General features: G+C 38.0%; 1 protein-coding gene across 10 annotated transcripts in view; it reads right to left on the bottom strand.

Moving 5' to 3' along the window:
* CASK (calcium/calmodulin dependent serine protein kinase) overlaps positions 1-16,293 on the bottom strand; it is a 436,118-nt gene that overhangs the window by 113,668 nt on the left and 306,157 nt on the right. For all 10 annotated transcript variants that reach the window (XM_072615124.1, XM_072615127.1, XM_072615128.1 and 7 more), the window contains one exon: positions 9,905-10,004. In XM_072615124.1, coding sequence (XP_072471225.1) covers positions 9,905-10,004 — 100 coding nt within the window. The remainder of the gene's footprint in view (positions 1-9,904; positions 10,005-16,293) is intronic.

Genomic DNA, 16,293 nt, shown 5'->3' with positions numbered 1-16,293 from the left:
TAAAAGTGTCTAATGACATGAATGGATCACTTATATGTACATTTACTCACTCTGAAAAGTCTTCTTGAAAACAAACTAGAAAAAGCAAGCGTGTCTTTTCCCTAATATTCGTCATATATATTCTTGAAATTTAGATGAGTCATATTAAATGAAGCTAAAATTTTAATACTGCCTATGTCCATGAGAGGTTATTAACTTTGATTCATTCAAGTAATGTCTTACAAACTGTGTACTTATCACACACACATTATTTTTATTTATTTATTATACTTATTTTTCATTTCGTTACGAGGCAGTGTTAAAATTTAAATCAAGCATCTAACAGCCGGAGAAATAAAGTTGAATATTTTTAAACATGCAAAGCCAAACACTTGCAGGAAGATAAGCCTTATAGGAAAATGAAGGGATACCTACTTTCTGCTGCTAGAAGTCCTAGTAGGAAGGCAGCATATAGACAAACAACAAAAGTCTGATTTCAGATCAAGCAAGTTATAAAGCCAGAGTTGGGCATGCTAGATAAGCCACAAAAAGCTGGATCCAACATCTCCCAGTAAGATGGGACCCCTGTGTTACCTGAAAAAATTTACTGGGATTAAGACAAAAATCGGCGAACTTTAAACGTCAAAATTCTGATTCTGTTTCTCAATGCTTCTTTTTGCACAGAAGGACAGAATTATTATTTTTGAATCATTATTAAACAGACTAAAATTAGATAAAAACAGACAAAAAAAGACTAAAATTAATGTTATATTGTGTAGCATATAAGACAAAATGATTCTGATGTAGGAAACAAGAATAAATCTTAAAATTTCAGTGACTAATAAATGCACATGAAGAAGGAAAAATATTTCCAGAAAATAAATTTTTCCACTGCAAAAAATAATGCTAAGCTAGACTTTTCTTTTGTTATGAAGTATGTATTTGATCAATTCTTAAATGAATTTTTCAAATGAATCTGTAATTATTCCTTACCTTAATAGGCTAATACAAAAGAGAAGTTGCATTTAATGACATGCTAAGGTAACTGTACCACACAGTTCAAACGACATTTAGGAAATGTTCCAAGAAACTTAGTCTCCTGCAGCATAAGTTAAATTATGTTGACAATGTTCATCCTTGAAAATAACACACGCTCTGCAATTAATGTACGGTTAAAAATCATCGCATTAACTGTAATGGAAAGATGCAGTATAACGACTGCTGCGTAAAATCAAGTAAGGTAACATTTTTAAATTCTAAAATGTTAATTACAAGAAGGGAAAAATCGAGACAGGAAACTGGAAAAACATGGTTATAAATAGAGGACAATTTAAAGGAAAAATTAAAACTCACATTATATGAGTTCAGACAAAATAAATCTGCATCCAGAAAAATTTATTTTGGTTTCTTTTCTATACACAACAGTAATAACTGTTATATGACTCATTTTGGGTAAGAAAATTACCACTACATACAGAAGGACATCTGATGTACTTGTATTGGTGAGAAAACAAAATGAAAAGTAAAAATAACTGAATGCTATAAATTAGTTAAATAATATTTAAAGGTAAAGTTTTAAGTTGCTAAGATCATTAAAGCCCAGTAAAGAATGTGAAGAAAAAAGAAACCAAAGATGTGATAAATTTAAAGAATCAGGAATTACTAACTAGACACAGCAACTGGCAAGTCAGACACAAAAATACTTTTTCAATGCAGATGGCAAGAATACTGCTCTGATCTCCTTCATTTAGGGATGAAACCAGCTGATTGGGATACTGGGATTTAAGGAGAGTCAAGCTAGGTAACAGTCTAAGGTACATGGAGGTAGCATACAATAAGAGGCATTTTTTAATAAATTCACCTACCTATTAATGTCAGAAAACTCCCTTCTCTATAAGCCACATTTATCGTGTAACTAGTCAAAGTGCCTGCGTTACTACAATGTTCAAAGCTTTTGGCAGACAACACCAGACAGGAAGTGCGATTTTCAAACCTAAGCTACAGCCCACAAAAGCTCTGTTACAGTTCTAGGTATCAGGAAGTATTTGAAACTAATTAGAGATTTTCCATGATTTGCTTTGTTTCTATTAAAATACACTATGCTAATGAAATAAGGCCTTCTTTTTAATAAAGGAGAAAATTCTTACAGAAATGAAATTATTTTAGAAATATAATCAGATATAGTTCCAAGTCACTTTAAATAGTATCCTGGAATAGACATTTAAGAAAAAAATTTATTGTAGTGTTAATCCAATTCCCCTTACGCTGACAACAATAATACAGATGCTGTTTTTTAATGCCACATTTTATTCTATGTCAATTATTTAGCTAAAAATGACATTAAGAGATCAGTCTAAAACTTCAAATACCTGTATTCTAAATATATTAAAACAGCAAAGTACAGCTTCATGGAAAAAAGCACTGGATTAGCTACGTGGCTGTGGGTATATCATTTAAGCACGTTTCTATTTGTAAAATAGGATTAACAAGAATGTGCCAGGAAGGATTGGTTGTAAGGAATGTATTTTGTAAGCTGCAAAGTGCTATTAAAATATATTATTACTATTATGCTAAATACAATTTCTCTACTACACTGATGTCCCCTCATACTGTGGAGGTGATTCTGGTCTGGCAAAGTTTAAGTTCTGAAAAATCTGAACAAATTGGAAAGGCTTTAAAACATGCGCCTAGTGAAAGGCTGTGTGTCTGTCACTTGAATATCAGAAGAGTTACCACCAGGCTGGCAGAAACGGAACGAAACTTTCAATCATCACATCTCCCAACTCAGAGAAGATACGATGCGCACAGATGGGACAACCAGTTCTAACAGAGTAAAGAGCACAATTTAGCCAATTTAATCAATGTGCACATGAGTTTTATACGTGGGTCACTATCCCTTGAGAGGGAGGACAAAGTCTCGAGGAGAAAGAGAGGCGATGAGAAATGGGAAGAAGGAAACGTTCTACAATGGGGAAGGGTTTTGAACAAAGTCTATTAAAGAGAGGTGAATCTTTGGTTTCTAAGAGACAAGAACACCCCGTAGGAGCTGGGAAAACTAGAGTCTAACCCTGGCTCTGCCAGTAATTAGCTCCATGGCTGTAGTGAAGTTAGTCTGTTCTGGGACTCAACCTTCTTATCTGCAAAACAACCAAACTAACCTGAGGTTCCACTGCATCCAGAACAGAACAGAAATCATTCACGGTTCCTATACTCTCCTACACAATACCTTTTTGCTTCACTCAGTCTATAATCTCAGTGGTAGGTACATTTTCTTTTTTCTATATTCTAAATATAACCCATTCATGCTTTTTCAGTCTACAAAGCTCCTGCTCCTCCAGAGAGCATTCACACAATATAGTCTAGGTCTTCCCTAGGCATTTTTGCATGTCAGGAATTCCCACAGAGTACCTGAATTGTCCATCTGTTTTTTTCCTCTTTCTCCATACACAATAGTCATCTAGTTTTCTATTATACACAGGGCCATAGATTTAGAGCTGGAAGGTCATCTAGTCCAGGGTTTCTTAAGCTCCATTTCTTTTCGCCTTTCAGCCCTGCTGGCTGGTGCTGTGTGGCCTGAGAGCATGCTTTGTGTCCAGAATCAAGGCTGCAGTGAAGTTGCCCAATGCAACATGGGCAAGCACTGACAGAAACACCTTAGATTCATTACATGTTCGATTTTTAATTAATTTTTGATCACCATTATGTTCAGAAACCTTTTACTGTTGCCATGTTGGGTTGTGGCCCCCACTTTAAAAACAGCTGATCCAACGACCTCATTTTACAGAGGAAGAAACTATGGTCCAGTTGGGGAAAGAACTTTTCCAAAGGTCACACAGATAATTAAGTGGCAAGGCAAAATCTGGATTAAAACTCAAACTAGTCCCACCTCCTCATTTTTATAAATGTGGAAACTGAGGACCACAGAAGCTAAGCAACTTGGCCAGATCACATAGGGAGTAACGACAAAGAGATCTGAATCTAGGCCGAATATTTGTTTCTGGAAGCAACTCATCATTTATCTGCATTGTGTATCTGAAATATACATATTCAATGGCAAACTCAATGGACTGGCCATCCAAATGCATATTATAATCTGGACAATAATTTTTTTTTCTGTTTAGTTTTTCTTTATGAGCATTATTAGAGTGATTTACTGAATAACAATAACTCTCACTGAGGCAATGCAACCCAGTCTCTTCTTCATGTTTAATTTTGGCTCCAGCTTCTTGTTCACTTACAACGTCTAAGATATCTTTACAGACAGGGAAGTTTTATAGGCTGTCCATCTAACTTAACATCATCATTTGGGCAACAGACATTCTTTACCCACTTGGTTTTTTCTTTGTAGACAGGCTAAATTCTTTTGAATGCTTACTGACCTCTTCCAGGAGGCTCAGCAGTGTTTCAGGGCTTGATGTCATCTGTAAACAGGAACATCTGGAGAACCTCATCATTCACAGGCTATTCTTTGTCAATTTGGACATTATGCTGGATTTGTTCCATAAGAGTGGTGGATACCTTTGGTATAACAGACATGTCTCCTTGATATTTATAATCAGGGAGAGGATCATCAGACAAGGCTATCTCTGCTACTATATTTTTCAAGGAATCTTGAAAAAATTTAATTATGAACAGGAAGTTCTTTAATGTCAAAAAACCAAAGCCTTGTAAATGTGCTATTCTGTTCTACCAATTAAAATGATTTTTTTTCTATTCTTAACTAAAAAGTAAAGTTGGATCTTGTAATCTTGGTTACATTTTTCTGTATTACAAATGTCTAACATCTTTTTCTATACCTTTCATATCCTTCTTTACCACAGATACCTTATAAATCAATCCCCCAAAGCTCCAACAATTGTTGCTCTTAGTACCGATCTCTTCTTCGTATGCTTGGTGTATTTCAGCTGTTTGTATTTTCCCGTCTTTTCAATGGCTGTACCCTGTCTGGAATGCTCTCCCTCCTAACCTCTTCTTTGTAGTTTTCCTGGTTTCCTTCGAGACTTAGCTCAAATCTCTTCTTGTAAGAGGCTGTTTTTGGTCTCTTCCAGCTGTGATTGCCTTCCCTGTGTCCCTGGTGCTTAGCACAGTGCCTGGCACACAGTAAATGATTAATAAATGCTTCTTGCCTGAAGAACTAAACCAGCATTGACCCTGGCTGCTATATCTCTCTGTTTAGAAAGTTAAGTGTTTTGATTTTTTTTTTTTAAAGGATCTTTATGCTTCGTTATGGTAACTGATTTACACTGGCTAAACTTCTATATGAAATTACATAGCCTATGTCTGTCTGTGTTTTCTTTCCATTATCAATTTTTTAAAATTAATAACTAGTTTGAGAATGTCAAGATTGAGCTGTTTCAATTGAACAGCTTATCATTTTCTCTGCTTTGTACTAACTTTGATCTTTGTTCTAGGAAGTCAGTAATACACGGAAAGCTGATTTAGGATTGACTCTCACATTAGAAATGATTTGTTGCCTGTCAAAATGCAATCAATTTCATTTATTGTGAGCTCATGTTGTGCTCATCATGTTCAGTTCCTACCAATACTTTTCTCAAAGAAAGTATTCATGATAATACGTGTGAGGCTGCTCTCTGAGAAGTCTACAGATCTTGTCCTCTTTTTCACTGCTTTTTCCTGATCTACATTTTCCAGAATATTTTTTGGATATCTAATTTTTTACTGAAAATTTTAATTTAAAATGCTGATCTGTAGAGATTATTTATATCTTCTTCTATAATAGATTTTGATGTATAAACTCAAAACACCCTAATTTTGGTCATTTTGCAAATATTTATTTTGAGTACTGCAATACAACATGGGCAGATATCCCATAAAACAATGTTTCTTGTTTCCTCTGGCCCTTCGATAAATCCAGCTCCACTGAATGCTCTATTTGCTTCCCCAAAGATAGTCAGCAAGTCATCCTTTCATTTATCTGTCATTTCCTTCTTATTTTACTCTGAGAGAGAATGTGATGACAGATATGATCTAGTTCCTCTAGTACCATATATACCCATTGGTCATTGGATAAAGATCAGGCATTTAGAGTATCTGCCAAGTTAGAGTTTAGAGTTGTTCTAAAAACTGTGATTCTTAACACCTTCTGATGCCCTGTCAGCTATTCTGTAACTATCAGTGCAGAAATGATGCAAAGGGATTCCAAAGGGCTGAGGGCTCCTCGAATTGCAGCTTCATGGCTTGCCCTGGCCAAGCATTCATCACCAAATAGCCAGCCTACTGGTGATGAGCCTCTGTGAACTTATTTTGATTTGTGTTCAGAAAGCCGAGAAGGTCTGTTGCTCAAACTGTACCGAAAGCCTTTCCAGCATAGTAGAAACTGCCAGAGTTTATGCTCTGCTAGAACAGCCTTAGAGAACAAGGGTCACTTCCACACTGGGATGAGATATCAGAGTAGGCCTGGCATATAGCATTTGCCAATAAAAACTTGTTAAATGAATGTCTTATGCAAACACATGCACATATATGCGTGCATGCAGTCAGACACACATCCACATATACAGCTATCCACAGATACAATGTCCCTGAAAGACACACACAAATATATATACACACACATACATGTATGCAGACACAGACATACACAAATAGATGCACATATATACATAAAATATACAGAGAAATGGAGATATATATACATAATACACACACATAAACTGGCCCACATTCAAACAAGGCCACAAATATACAGATGTACACCAATACGCATAAAGAACACATACAGACATCCACACTTATATATGTGCCCAGAGAAATGGAAAACATGCAGATACCCATACTCACCAAAATACATAGCTACAAACATGCATACCAAGATACACAGTGTGTGTGTGTGTATGTGTGTGCGCGTATCCACAAAAATTTTATCTATACACATAGCTGAACACATATATACATGCTAACCAACAATTATATACAGAGAATACAGACACATCCTTGTAACATCCAGATACACACACCCACACACCTGCATAACCAAACACACCTATACATGCAGAGATACACATTTCTATAGAGACTATGCCTACAGAGATGTGCATATATACACTCTCAAACACAGTCACACATTTATAGCCATTAACTTTTACTCACACACTTATACAGGTAAGTACGTAGAGGAAACATGCATGAACACACCTAGATACACTGGCACATCTATAAAAATTGTGCACATATACACATTACACACACACCTATATAAATATCAATCATCTATGCATATACCTGCACATATGTATACACTTATACAATCATGTTAGACATACACAGATCCACACACCTGTATATAGTCCAATACAGATATATTAAATGCAAATATATCTACATATAAATATACATATGTATACCTATACATATATGTGCACAAAGATTCCCCCTATATATACCCAGAGACATATATCCTTGCATAGCAAAAAATAGCTCAGTGATACATACCTAGAAATGCTCACAAAGACACCTCCACATATAACACACACAGATTTTTATATGTCTGTATACGCACACACAGCTACACAAATCAATCTAAATAGAGGCACAGATATACATATACAGACACAGATATACTCATTCACAGGCACAGTGTACCAACGTAAGTCAATCAAAAATGTTTATAAAATGCCAGAAAGGTGCCACGCACTGGGCTAGGTGTCAGGGAATAGCTATAAAGAATGGAATGATTTTTTTCTCAAAAGGACTTCACATTCTATTGGGGAAGAGGGCACAAAGTCAGATGTATGTAAACACAGGGACACCCATACACCTCTAGAAACATGCACCTACAGAGACACGGACAGAGTTACACAGATACAAACATACGTATACACTCAGATATAGGAACATGAGGGTAACAAACGGTTCTAGAAACCTTGCCCTTCTTGCCCATGAACACCCAAATGCACATTACCCACACATACAGAGATAGATGTCTATACTGACATACACATTACACTGGCACTTACAGCTACACAGACCCAGGTACATCCCCACAGAAACAATATGCATGGATTGCCAAAGATTCTGTGACACACACACACACACACACACACACACATGCCTACACATAACCTTAAGAGAAACACACATACACACAGATGCAAAGTGACATACACCCACAGACATGCACATATGCACCCAAAGATCCAGATACACATATATACCCCCAAGGCTCTTCTAACACATATAAGACCTAAATATACCATGAAACAGATACACATACCCTCCTCATATACACACCCATCTACGGACACAGAAACTCATGCATATATTTATATGCATGTTCACAAATTCACATTCAAGAAAAGCCATGTGTGCAGACATGAAGACATATAACCACACATAAACGGGCACATAAATACAAGAGCACACATCTACATAGAAATATTCATGCATACAATCAAAACACTCCTGCATATACACATACAGGCTTTAATACCTATATGTTAATGTTCATGCATAGATGCATATACATACATATACACACATACACGTACAAATACACAAATGTTTTCTAATTTCAGCTGAGTGAGATTTATTTGCTGTAAGAAAAACATCCTCTTTGCCCCCTAAACTGATTTGCCATTCTACTCTCCAGGTTATATACATATACCAAATACAAACCAATACACATACATCTTTACAGACAGATACCTATGCCTATGTGTGCACAGATGAACACTACGTACATATATAGATGTAGGCAGGAACACATGCATACATACATTTACCTATGCTCAGAGACACACCTAACTACATATACTCACATATACACACAAATATCCACGTACATACAAGCACCTTTGTACAAAGACACCTACTACACATAGCTATACACACTCATAAATACAGAGATTTGTATAACACATACTTTTATACATACTCATAGCTAAACAGACACACTTATAAATATACACATGCATACCTCCATTTGCATGCATATGCACACCTATCTACATACATACGCATGCTCACATGTACATACATACATATTCAAACAAATGCACTCATACATATGTATACAGAAAACACTTGTATAAAGCCCACAAGCACATACATGCAACAACAGAATCTGTCATATGTATATTTATACCAATACAAAAACACTCACACACACACACGTAAAAACACACGTTGCATCTATAGCTATGTGTGCTTATACTATGTGTCATGGATGCACATATTTACAACTTACAACATACAGTAACCCCACACCTACAAAAACGCACCCATCCACAGATACGACACATGCATGCAGAGATAAACACACGTGTATATACCAATACAGACATGTTCACATACATCACAGAAAAAAGCACATAGAAACATTCACATCATCTCATATAGACAGTATATAAACACATAACTATACACTGATATATGTATAGAGGATACACGATGAGACAAATATACACAGGCACACATGGCAATAGTCAAAAAGCACATACGAAGTGCCTATGATGTGCCAAGTACTGTGCCAAGCACGAGGAATCTAAAGAAAGGCAGACAATCGTGTCTGCTCCCAAGGAGCTCACAGTCTAATCTAGACACATATTTACAGACTCAAACACAGACTCACCCAACACACAGACAAAACGCACATATCTACCTTCATACAAATAGAGCTTTCCTGTGCGAAGATGTATACACAAACGTAAGCAGGTGTATCTATGTCTATATCTGTGCCTACGGGTTTGTATATGAATACAAGTGTGTATGTCACTCCTTGTAGGCATGTGTGTATATGTGCATGCATGCATATGGTCTGAGGCCCTGATATACTAAAACCAGTATGCGTTCTAGTACATCATGTAGTATCAGTAAAGTGGGGGGCAGGGGGAAGGAGAGCTTTCTAAAGTATATTTGTAATGAAATAAAAGTGATGTGATAAAGAAGTATGCTTTAATGAAGTTACCTGAGGAGGTAGGATCTTCAGAGAAATCTGGCAACTCTTCAGGGGGATCCCCATAGAATGAGTTGAATTTGTGGCTTGATACAGCTGCCAGTACTGCACCCTAAAACAAAACACAAAAATTCAACAAATTTAAAAATAGCTGCAATAGTAATCTGCAAATAAAGCAAACACAGCCATGAAAAAAGCTTAGGAAATAACAGTAATCTCAAGGGCAAAATGGGGAATATACTGTAATTCAGCGTCTCCTTGTGCATGGTGTGTGGGATAATGAGACCCCTACTCAAGAATCACACCCTCATTTCTTACTGAAACCATCTGAAACTGACCCATTCAGAGTCATTCAGCTTCCCAAGGCTCTCAATCCCATTACTCAGACTGTCTAGTTCCTTCACATCTTTAACTATAACTTTCTGCACTAGAATCCCCTTCCAGCTTAAAGCAAAGAAGTTAACTCTACCACTATGTATTGAACATCAGTATTTTCATCACTTACTTATCAAATTTCTATCACATCCTTTTTAAAATCCCAATTCATATATATGTATAATTATCTCAACTGCATTAAAGTACTATTACGCCTAACACATACCCATCTTTACACCTTTTACAATCACCTTTGTTGCTGCAGAAGACCATACCTTTTACAATCATAAATGCCAGATAACAATATCTTTTCCTACCTAATCCTGATAGGAAGAGCATTTTCAGATGCTGCTTACTATTCCTTCAGGACAAATTTTAACTGGAAATCATATCAAACCCGAATTTTGTAATCACTGATGATAAACACCTCTTACAATCAAACACTTTTGTACTTACAAGAAAACTTTCTGAACTCCAGTTCATGTCTCATTGTGGGTGAGGCAAGATTAGATGCTAGTTGGCCTGCCTTTCCTTTAGTCTGAGAGAGGGAGATAAGCTCCCCTCAGCCTTCCTGCTCTTACTGGCTGGCTGCCTCACAAAGTGCGGGAGAAGACAGAGACACAGACTTTCATTCACACATAACACATACAGACAAAACATTTAACAAATCATTTTCACCCAATTTTGATTTCCTCATCCTCTTGGGTGCTGACCTAAAGTGTCTAGGCAGGCTTGTAGGGCATCCCCCACAAGACTTCTGTTCTGCTTTATCAACTCAAAAGAATTCTAGGTAGGTGACTTCCTCCAGGCTGCTCAATTCTCGGAGGATCCATGCTTTGGGCAGATAGTGCCTCCTCCCCACCCCCCCAATATCTTTATCACCTCATATAAAACAACAATACTTGATCATTTTCTTTTTATCTTTTCCTTTGTATTTTGGTACCTCATTCCAATTTTGTAATCTATTTCCCAAGGGACTGTTTACTGGTATGTTCTGACTCTGCTCTGAAGTGCGGGGTTTGGACTGCTCCTTTCCCATTTTTGCATGAGGGCTGCTGCGCAGACATCTCTGAGTCCAGACACCTTGTATCTAAGACTCACTGGAATGGCATCCCAGGCCAAACCACGGTGGGGGGGGGGGGGGGGGGGGGGTCACCCGTTCACCAGCAGTCACCTGGTAGTGTTCTCTGAGGGTCCTTTCCCTTGGCATTTACAGCCCAGTAATTTGGTTGGAAGCTGTTGCCAGTCTTGAGTCTAAGACCCAACAAATAACCCCCAGACCCACGAGTGCTTACTTCTGGGTTATGTGTGCATAAGTTACCTGAATGGCAACCAACACCCACGGGTCGGAGTTTTGATTTCTTCAGAGTTTCAGAGTCCCTATACTTTCTGTTTCTACTGAGTTCTTCTGCTTTGGGTTGTTACTTCACAGAGAAGGAGGTCTGGTGCTCAGTTTCAAGGACTTTTGGAGAAAATCTCTCAAAGGGCGCCTGTCCCTAAACTGAGGCACTGACCGTCTCCCTGGAAAGTCACGTGATCCTGGATGAGCCTCCAGGAACTGTGTAGGATAGTGAGACCCCTACTCAAATTGACTACTCAGAGGCATCTCAAAGTATAAACAGAAAGTCCTTTATTCGATTATTGCAAGAAGCAGACTTCACCCTCTACCAAGCAGATTGGAGGAGGGGAAGTACCTTACAGAAGCAGATGCAAGGTTATATACCAGAAAACCAACACCGACCCCACCCCCACCCCCAACTTAACTTTTAACTCTACTGGTTAACATTTTGAGCAAGCAGCTTATTCTCAAAAATTTGCCCCAAATACGGAATCAAGAAAGAAACTGAACAAACATTTCCCTTGTTCTACAAGGGGTCCTGATTGTACAATATAAAGAAATGGGTTAAGCAAACAAGGGGAGTGGGGTTGCAGGTGGTTTTTCACCTTTAAGTTTCCTCACATCATATGATTTCTGAGAAATTAAAACTCAGGCCTTATGTCTGCTCTACTTAGATGAGTGTCTCCTGAGAGGTCTTCACTTTATCCCACTCAATAGCATAGATATGCACACCAATACAAAGACATTAGAGGTCACACAACTACTGATAAAACTAACATCTTGGATTTTTTTTTTTGAAAGGTCAGGATGGAAAATGATTACAGTTTACATGTTTTAGCAATGTCATAACTTGTTAATAACAACTTCTTTTTTGTCTTCACAGAGAAGCCTACGAATTTAGTATGGACCATGGATGTATTTGACCAACATTTACATTGTGAAACCTTTTAAGGACAGCTAAGTTGCTTTTTACCTTTTTTCATTCCTATTACTTAAATAAGTGAACTAATTCAGCAAAAGGGTAGATTCCAATTCTAAGAAGAAAGATTACCATAAAGAATTCTTAAGTATAATTAAAATAATACATGTTTTTACTTGAAGAGACAAAAGATCCATTTTCAAAAAGAAAGACTTCCATCTAGTTGTGTTTGGATTGAATCTGGAAATCAAGAAACAAGCCTTTCAAGGTCCTGTGAAATTAAACCTCTGAGCTCATAAAAATATATCAACAAAATTATTAATGAAGGAGCACTAAGAGCTGAATTGAGAAAAACTGCTGATATTAAGATGACTTCAAGAAATACTTCCTCTTCCCCTTCCCTTAACTTTGGTAAGTAACAAAGCATGAAGTATAGAGTACACAAGCAAGATACATTTCTGTGGAAAACATAATTCAGGGGCTGTAGTGGGTGAAACTCTGGAACTGCTCAGATATAGAGTGAAATACACAAAAACAGCACACTTACTAGTGTGCGTAAATAGGAGCATAAAATAGGAAACTGGAAAGGACCATTCCAGCAAGACTGTGAACACTTCAAGACTTTGAAGACATCAAAGCTTAAGGGATGTGGGGAACTTTGGGAGGGGTAATAGAAACATAAAAATGACTAGAGCACTGGAAAAATGTCCCAGTGAAGAAGAAATGTGGAGGATTGTCAAACCTAAAGGAGGTAAATATTCCAGAATTTGTCAAATTAGACCAGGAAAAAGCAAAGACTTCTAGAATTTCCTTATTGGGAGAACTGCTTCCTAGAATATTGTAGAGCCTCCTAAATACAACTCACAAACATTAAAAAAAGAAAAAATTGGCTTAATTATTCACACCATGCCAAGTGCATAAAGGATAGCTGTCATCCAGATCATGATATGCAACTAGATGAACATCCCACTTACTAGTCCATCAGTACATACAACTCGGAGAGATGACCAAATGACAATGAGATGGTAGCAGAACTGAGGGAGAGGACTTTCAATTATTCCAAACTTCTCTTTAAGACAGAAACATATCTTTTTAACATCAATAATCTTTTCCTGGATCAAGCTATATTAAACTGCAGGCATATGAAATGTATGGTGGGCAGAAAGAGACTATCGTACATCAGTAATGGAGGATTGTGCTCAAGCAGGTATTAAAAGGAGAAACAGTGGTATTGAGAGCTGGGCCCAGAAGTACCTCTGAGTTAAAACCTGACCTTAGACCCTTAAATGCTATCTGACTTTCTATCTGCAAAATGGGGTTCATAAAAGCATCTACCTCCCAGAGTGCTTGTGAAGATTACATATCTGTAAAGCTCTTAGCACAGTGCCTGACATCTAGTAAGTATTTGATAAAAGCTTGTCTCCCTCTTTCTCACCCAACTGTACTCCTCTGGACTTTTCCATCCTGTCCCCAGGAAGCTCATCATTCTGCAAGATGTCGTCAGGCTTGATACTCAAACCTTGTTAGTACCTTTCATCCTGAGACTCTTCTGACTGGAAGAGAGCCTGAACAGCTCTTCCCAAAGCTTCCAAGACTGCACATCCCTGTACTGGGTACCTTCCCCTGTTATACTGCCCTTGAGGGCAGAGGCTGTCTTCCCTTCCCCTCTCCCCCTTGTATTTGTACTTAGCACAGTGTCTGTGGTTAGGCACTTAATAAATGTTTATTAACTGAATGACTGATCTTTATTCCTGTGAACAGAGAAGAACGTGAGCTAGGCATTTGGGAGAATGAGGTCAAGGAAGAGAGCTCCTGGGCGGCAGTGGTGACCAGACAGGCCTACAGGCAGGCTTCCAGAACAGAGAACAAGGAAGAAGAGTTATGCTGGATAGGTCAGAATGGATGAGACCCAAGTTACACCCTAAGAGAAGCAATTACATTGATGAAATCACAAATCTCCTGAGCTACTGAAATATCAAGGTTACTGAATGAGGATTACAAAAACAGGAATGGTTTTTTGTCTGGAATGAAAAATGGTCCTGTATACAAATAATTCCAAGAATATATGAAAATGAAACAAGCTGATACTACGTCCCATAAAAAAAGAAAAAATATCCATTTTACGAAGTTCTTCCCCCATTAAATTTAGATAGTATAATCCAAATGACCTATTATGATACAGTGAACTCTGAAGAATCACTTGTTTACAGAACCTTTCCAAGCTGGAGGATATAATGTATAAATGTAATACATATATTGTACTTAATACAACTTCTTATGTGCTTTCTCCCCCTCTATTGCCATTGTGCCCTCCTCACAATTCAGAACAAACATCTCTGCCCTGAAACTCCACAATGAAGAAGCAATGATGCTGCCATACACAGAGTCTAGTTCCTCCTTCTGCCTGGCCGCTACGGCAGCAAGGAACTCTGCTTCCTCAAAGTGAAAAATGTGATTCCAATATAAGCCATTTTTTCATGAAATAATATATGAATGACTTCAGTGTTCCTATTGGTCCAGATAAATTATTTTGTTAACTGAAAGAACTAAAAGACTACTAAATACTGACCAACTCACATGACTTTTCTCACTTCTACAAAATTTTCAGAATAAGAAGGACTGACCTCCTCTAGCTCTCCTCCCATAGCCCATAAAATACCTCTAAAAAATGACTCCAAACAAATTCTAGAGTAGAAGAAGCCACAAAACGACAAAGTGAAACAGATTTCCAGCCTAAGATGGCCTGAAAGGCTGACAGGAAGGGTCTATCACAACGGGCTCAGAGCACAGCCCAGTCTGAGCCACACAGCACAGACAGGACTAGAGCAGGCTTCAAGGCGTCGAATCACAGGTGGCAGCTGAGGTTCCCAGATATCTCAACCCACAAACGCCAAAGACAGCTTCAAAGGTTAGTAAGAAAGCTGTTTGACAGGTGAGAGAGGAGCGTGGTCCAGCCACAGCCCTGGCTCCAGGGCAGGGACAGCAACACTATGGCAGAAGCATCCACTTTTGGAGTCCTTGGCTAAAAGACCATGGGGGAATCAAGCAGCTGATCTGGGTCTCAGTCCTGAGTGGTGGTTCTGGGGTGAGGAGGAGCACTGCCATGGTGCAGCTGGTAGTGGCTGTGGAGAGGGAACCCTAGTCACAATTCCAGAGAAGAGAAGGGTGCTTGTGGTTACTCACAGACTAGAGCACAGGCCAGGAGAGGAGTAAACTCCTCTCCCTTGATTGTGCTACTTTGGAGGAACTGAGAACTGACAGGTCCCTAGACATATCTCAGAGAACAGCTGCACAAAACCTCTGAAGTCTAGGGTAATATACCCTCCACTTGACAAAGGACTCAAAAATCAAGTAACTGGCTGGGAATATGCCCCAAAAAGGGGGAAAAAAATAAGACTATAGAAGTCTACTTTCTTGGTGAAAAGGTATTTTCTTCCACCCTTTCAGATGAGGAAGAATGTAACCATCAGAGAAAGACATAAAAGTCAAGGCTTCAAAACCTCCAAAAAACAATATGCTAATGGTCTCAGGCCATGGAAGAGCTCAGAATTTACTTTTGAAAATCAAGTAAGAGAGGTGGGAAGAGAAATGAGAGCTATGCAAGAAAATCATGAAAAGCGAGGCAAAAGAGCTTGCTAAAGGAGACCCCAAAAATACTGAAGAAAATAACACCTTTAAAAATAGATTAACCCAAATGTTAAAAGAGGTCCAAAAAGCCAACGAGGAGAATAAAGTTTTAAAAAGCAGAATTAGCCAAATGGAAAAGGA

This window comes from Notamacropus eugenii, chromosome 5 (assembly GCF_028372415.1).
Source record: "Notamacropus eugenii isolate mMacEug1 chromosome 5, mMacEug1.pri_v2, whole genome shotgun sequence".
NCBI lineage: Eukaryota > Metazoa > Chordata > Mammalia > Diprotodontia > Macropodidae > Notamacropus > Notamacropus eugenii.
Note: the sequence above shows the minus strand (reverse complement) of the source record. Positions and strands in the feature narration are given on the sequence as shown.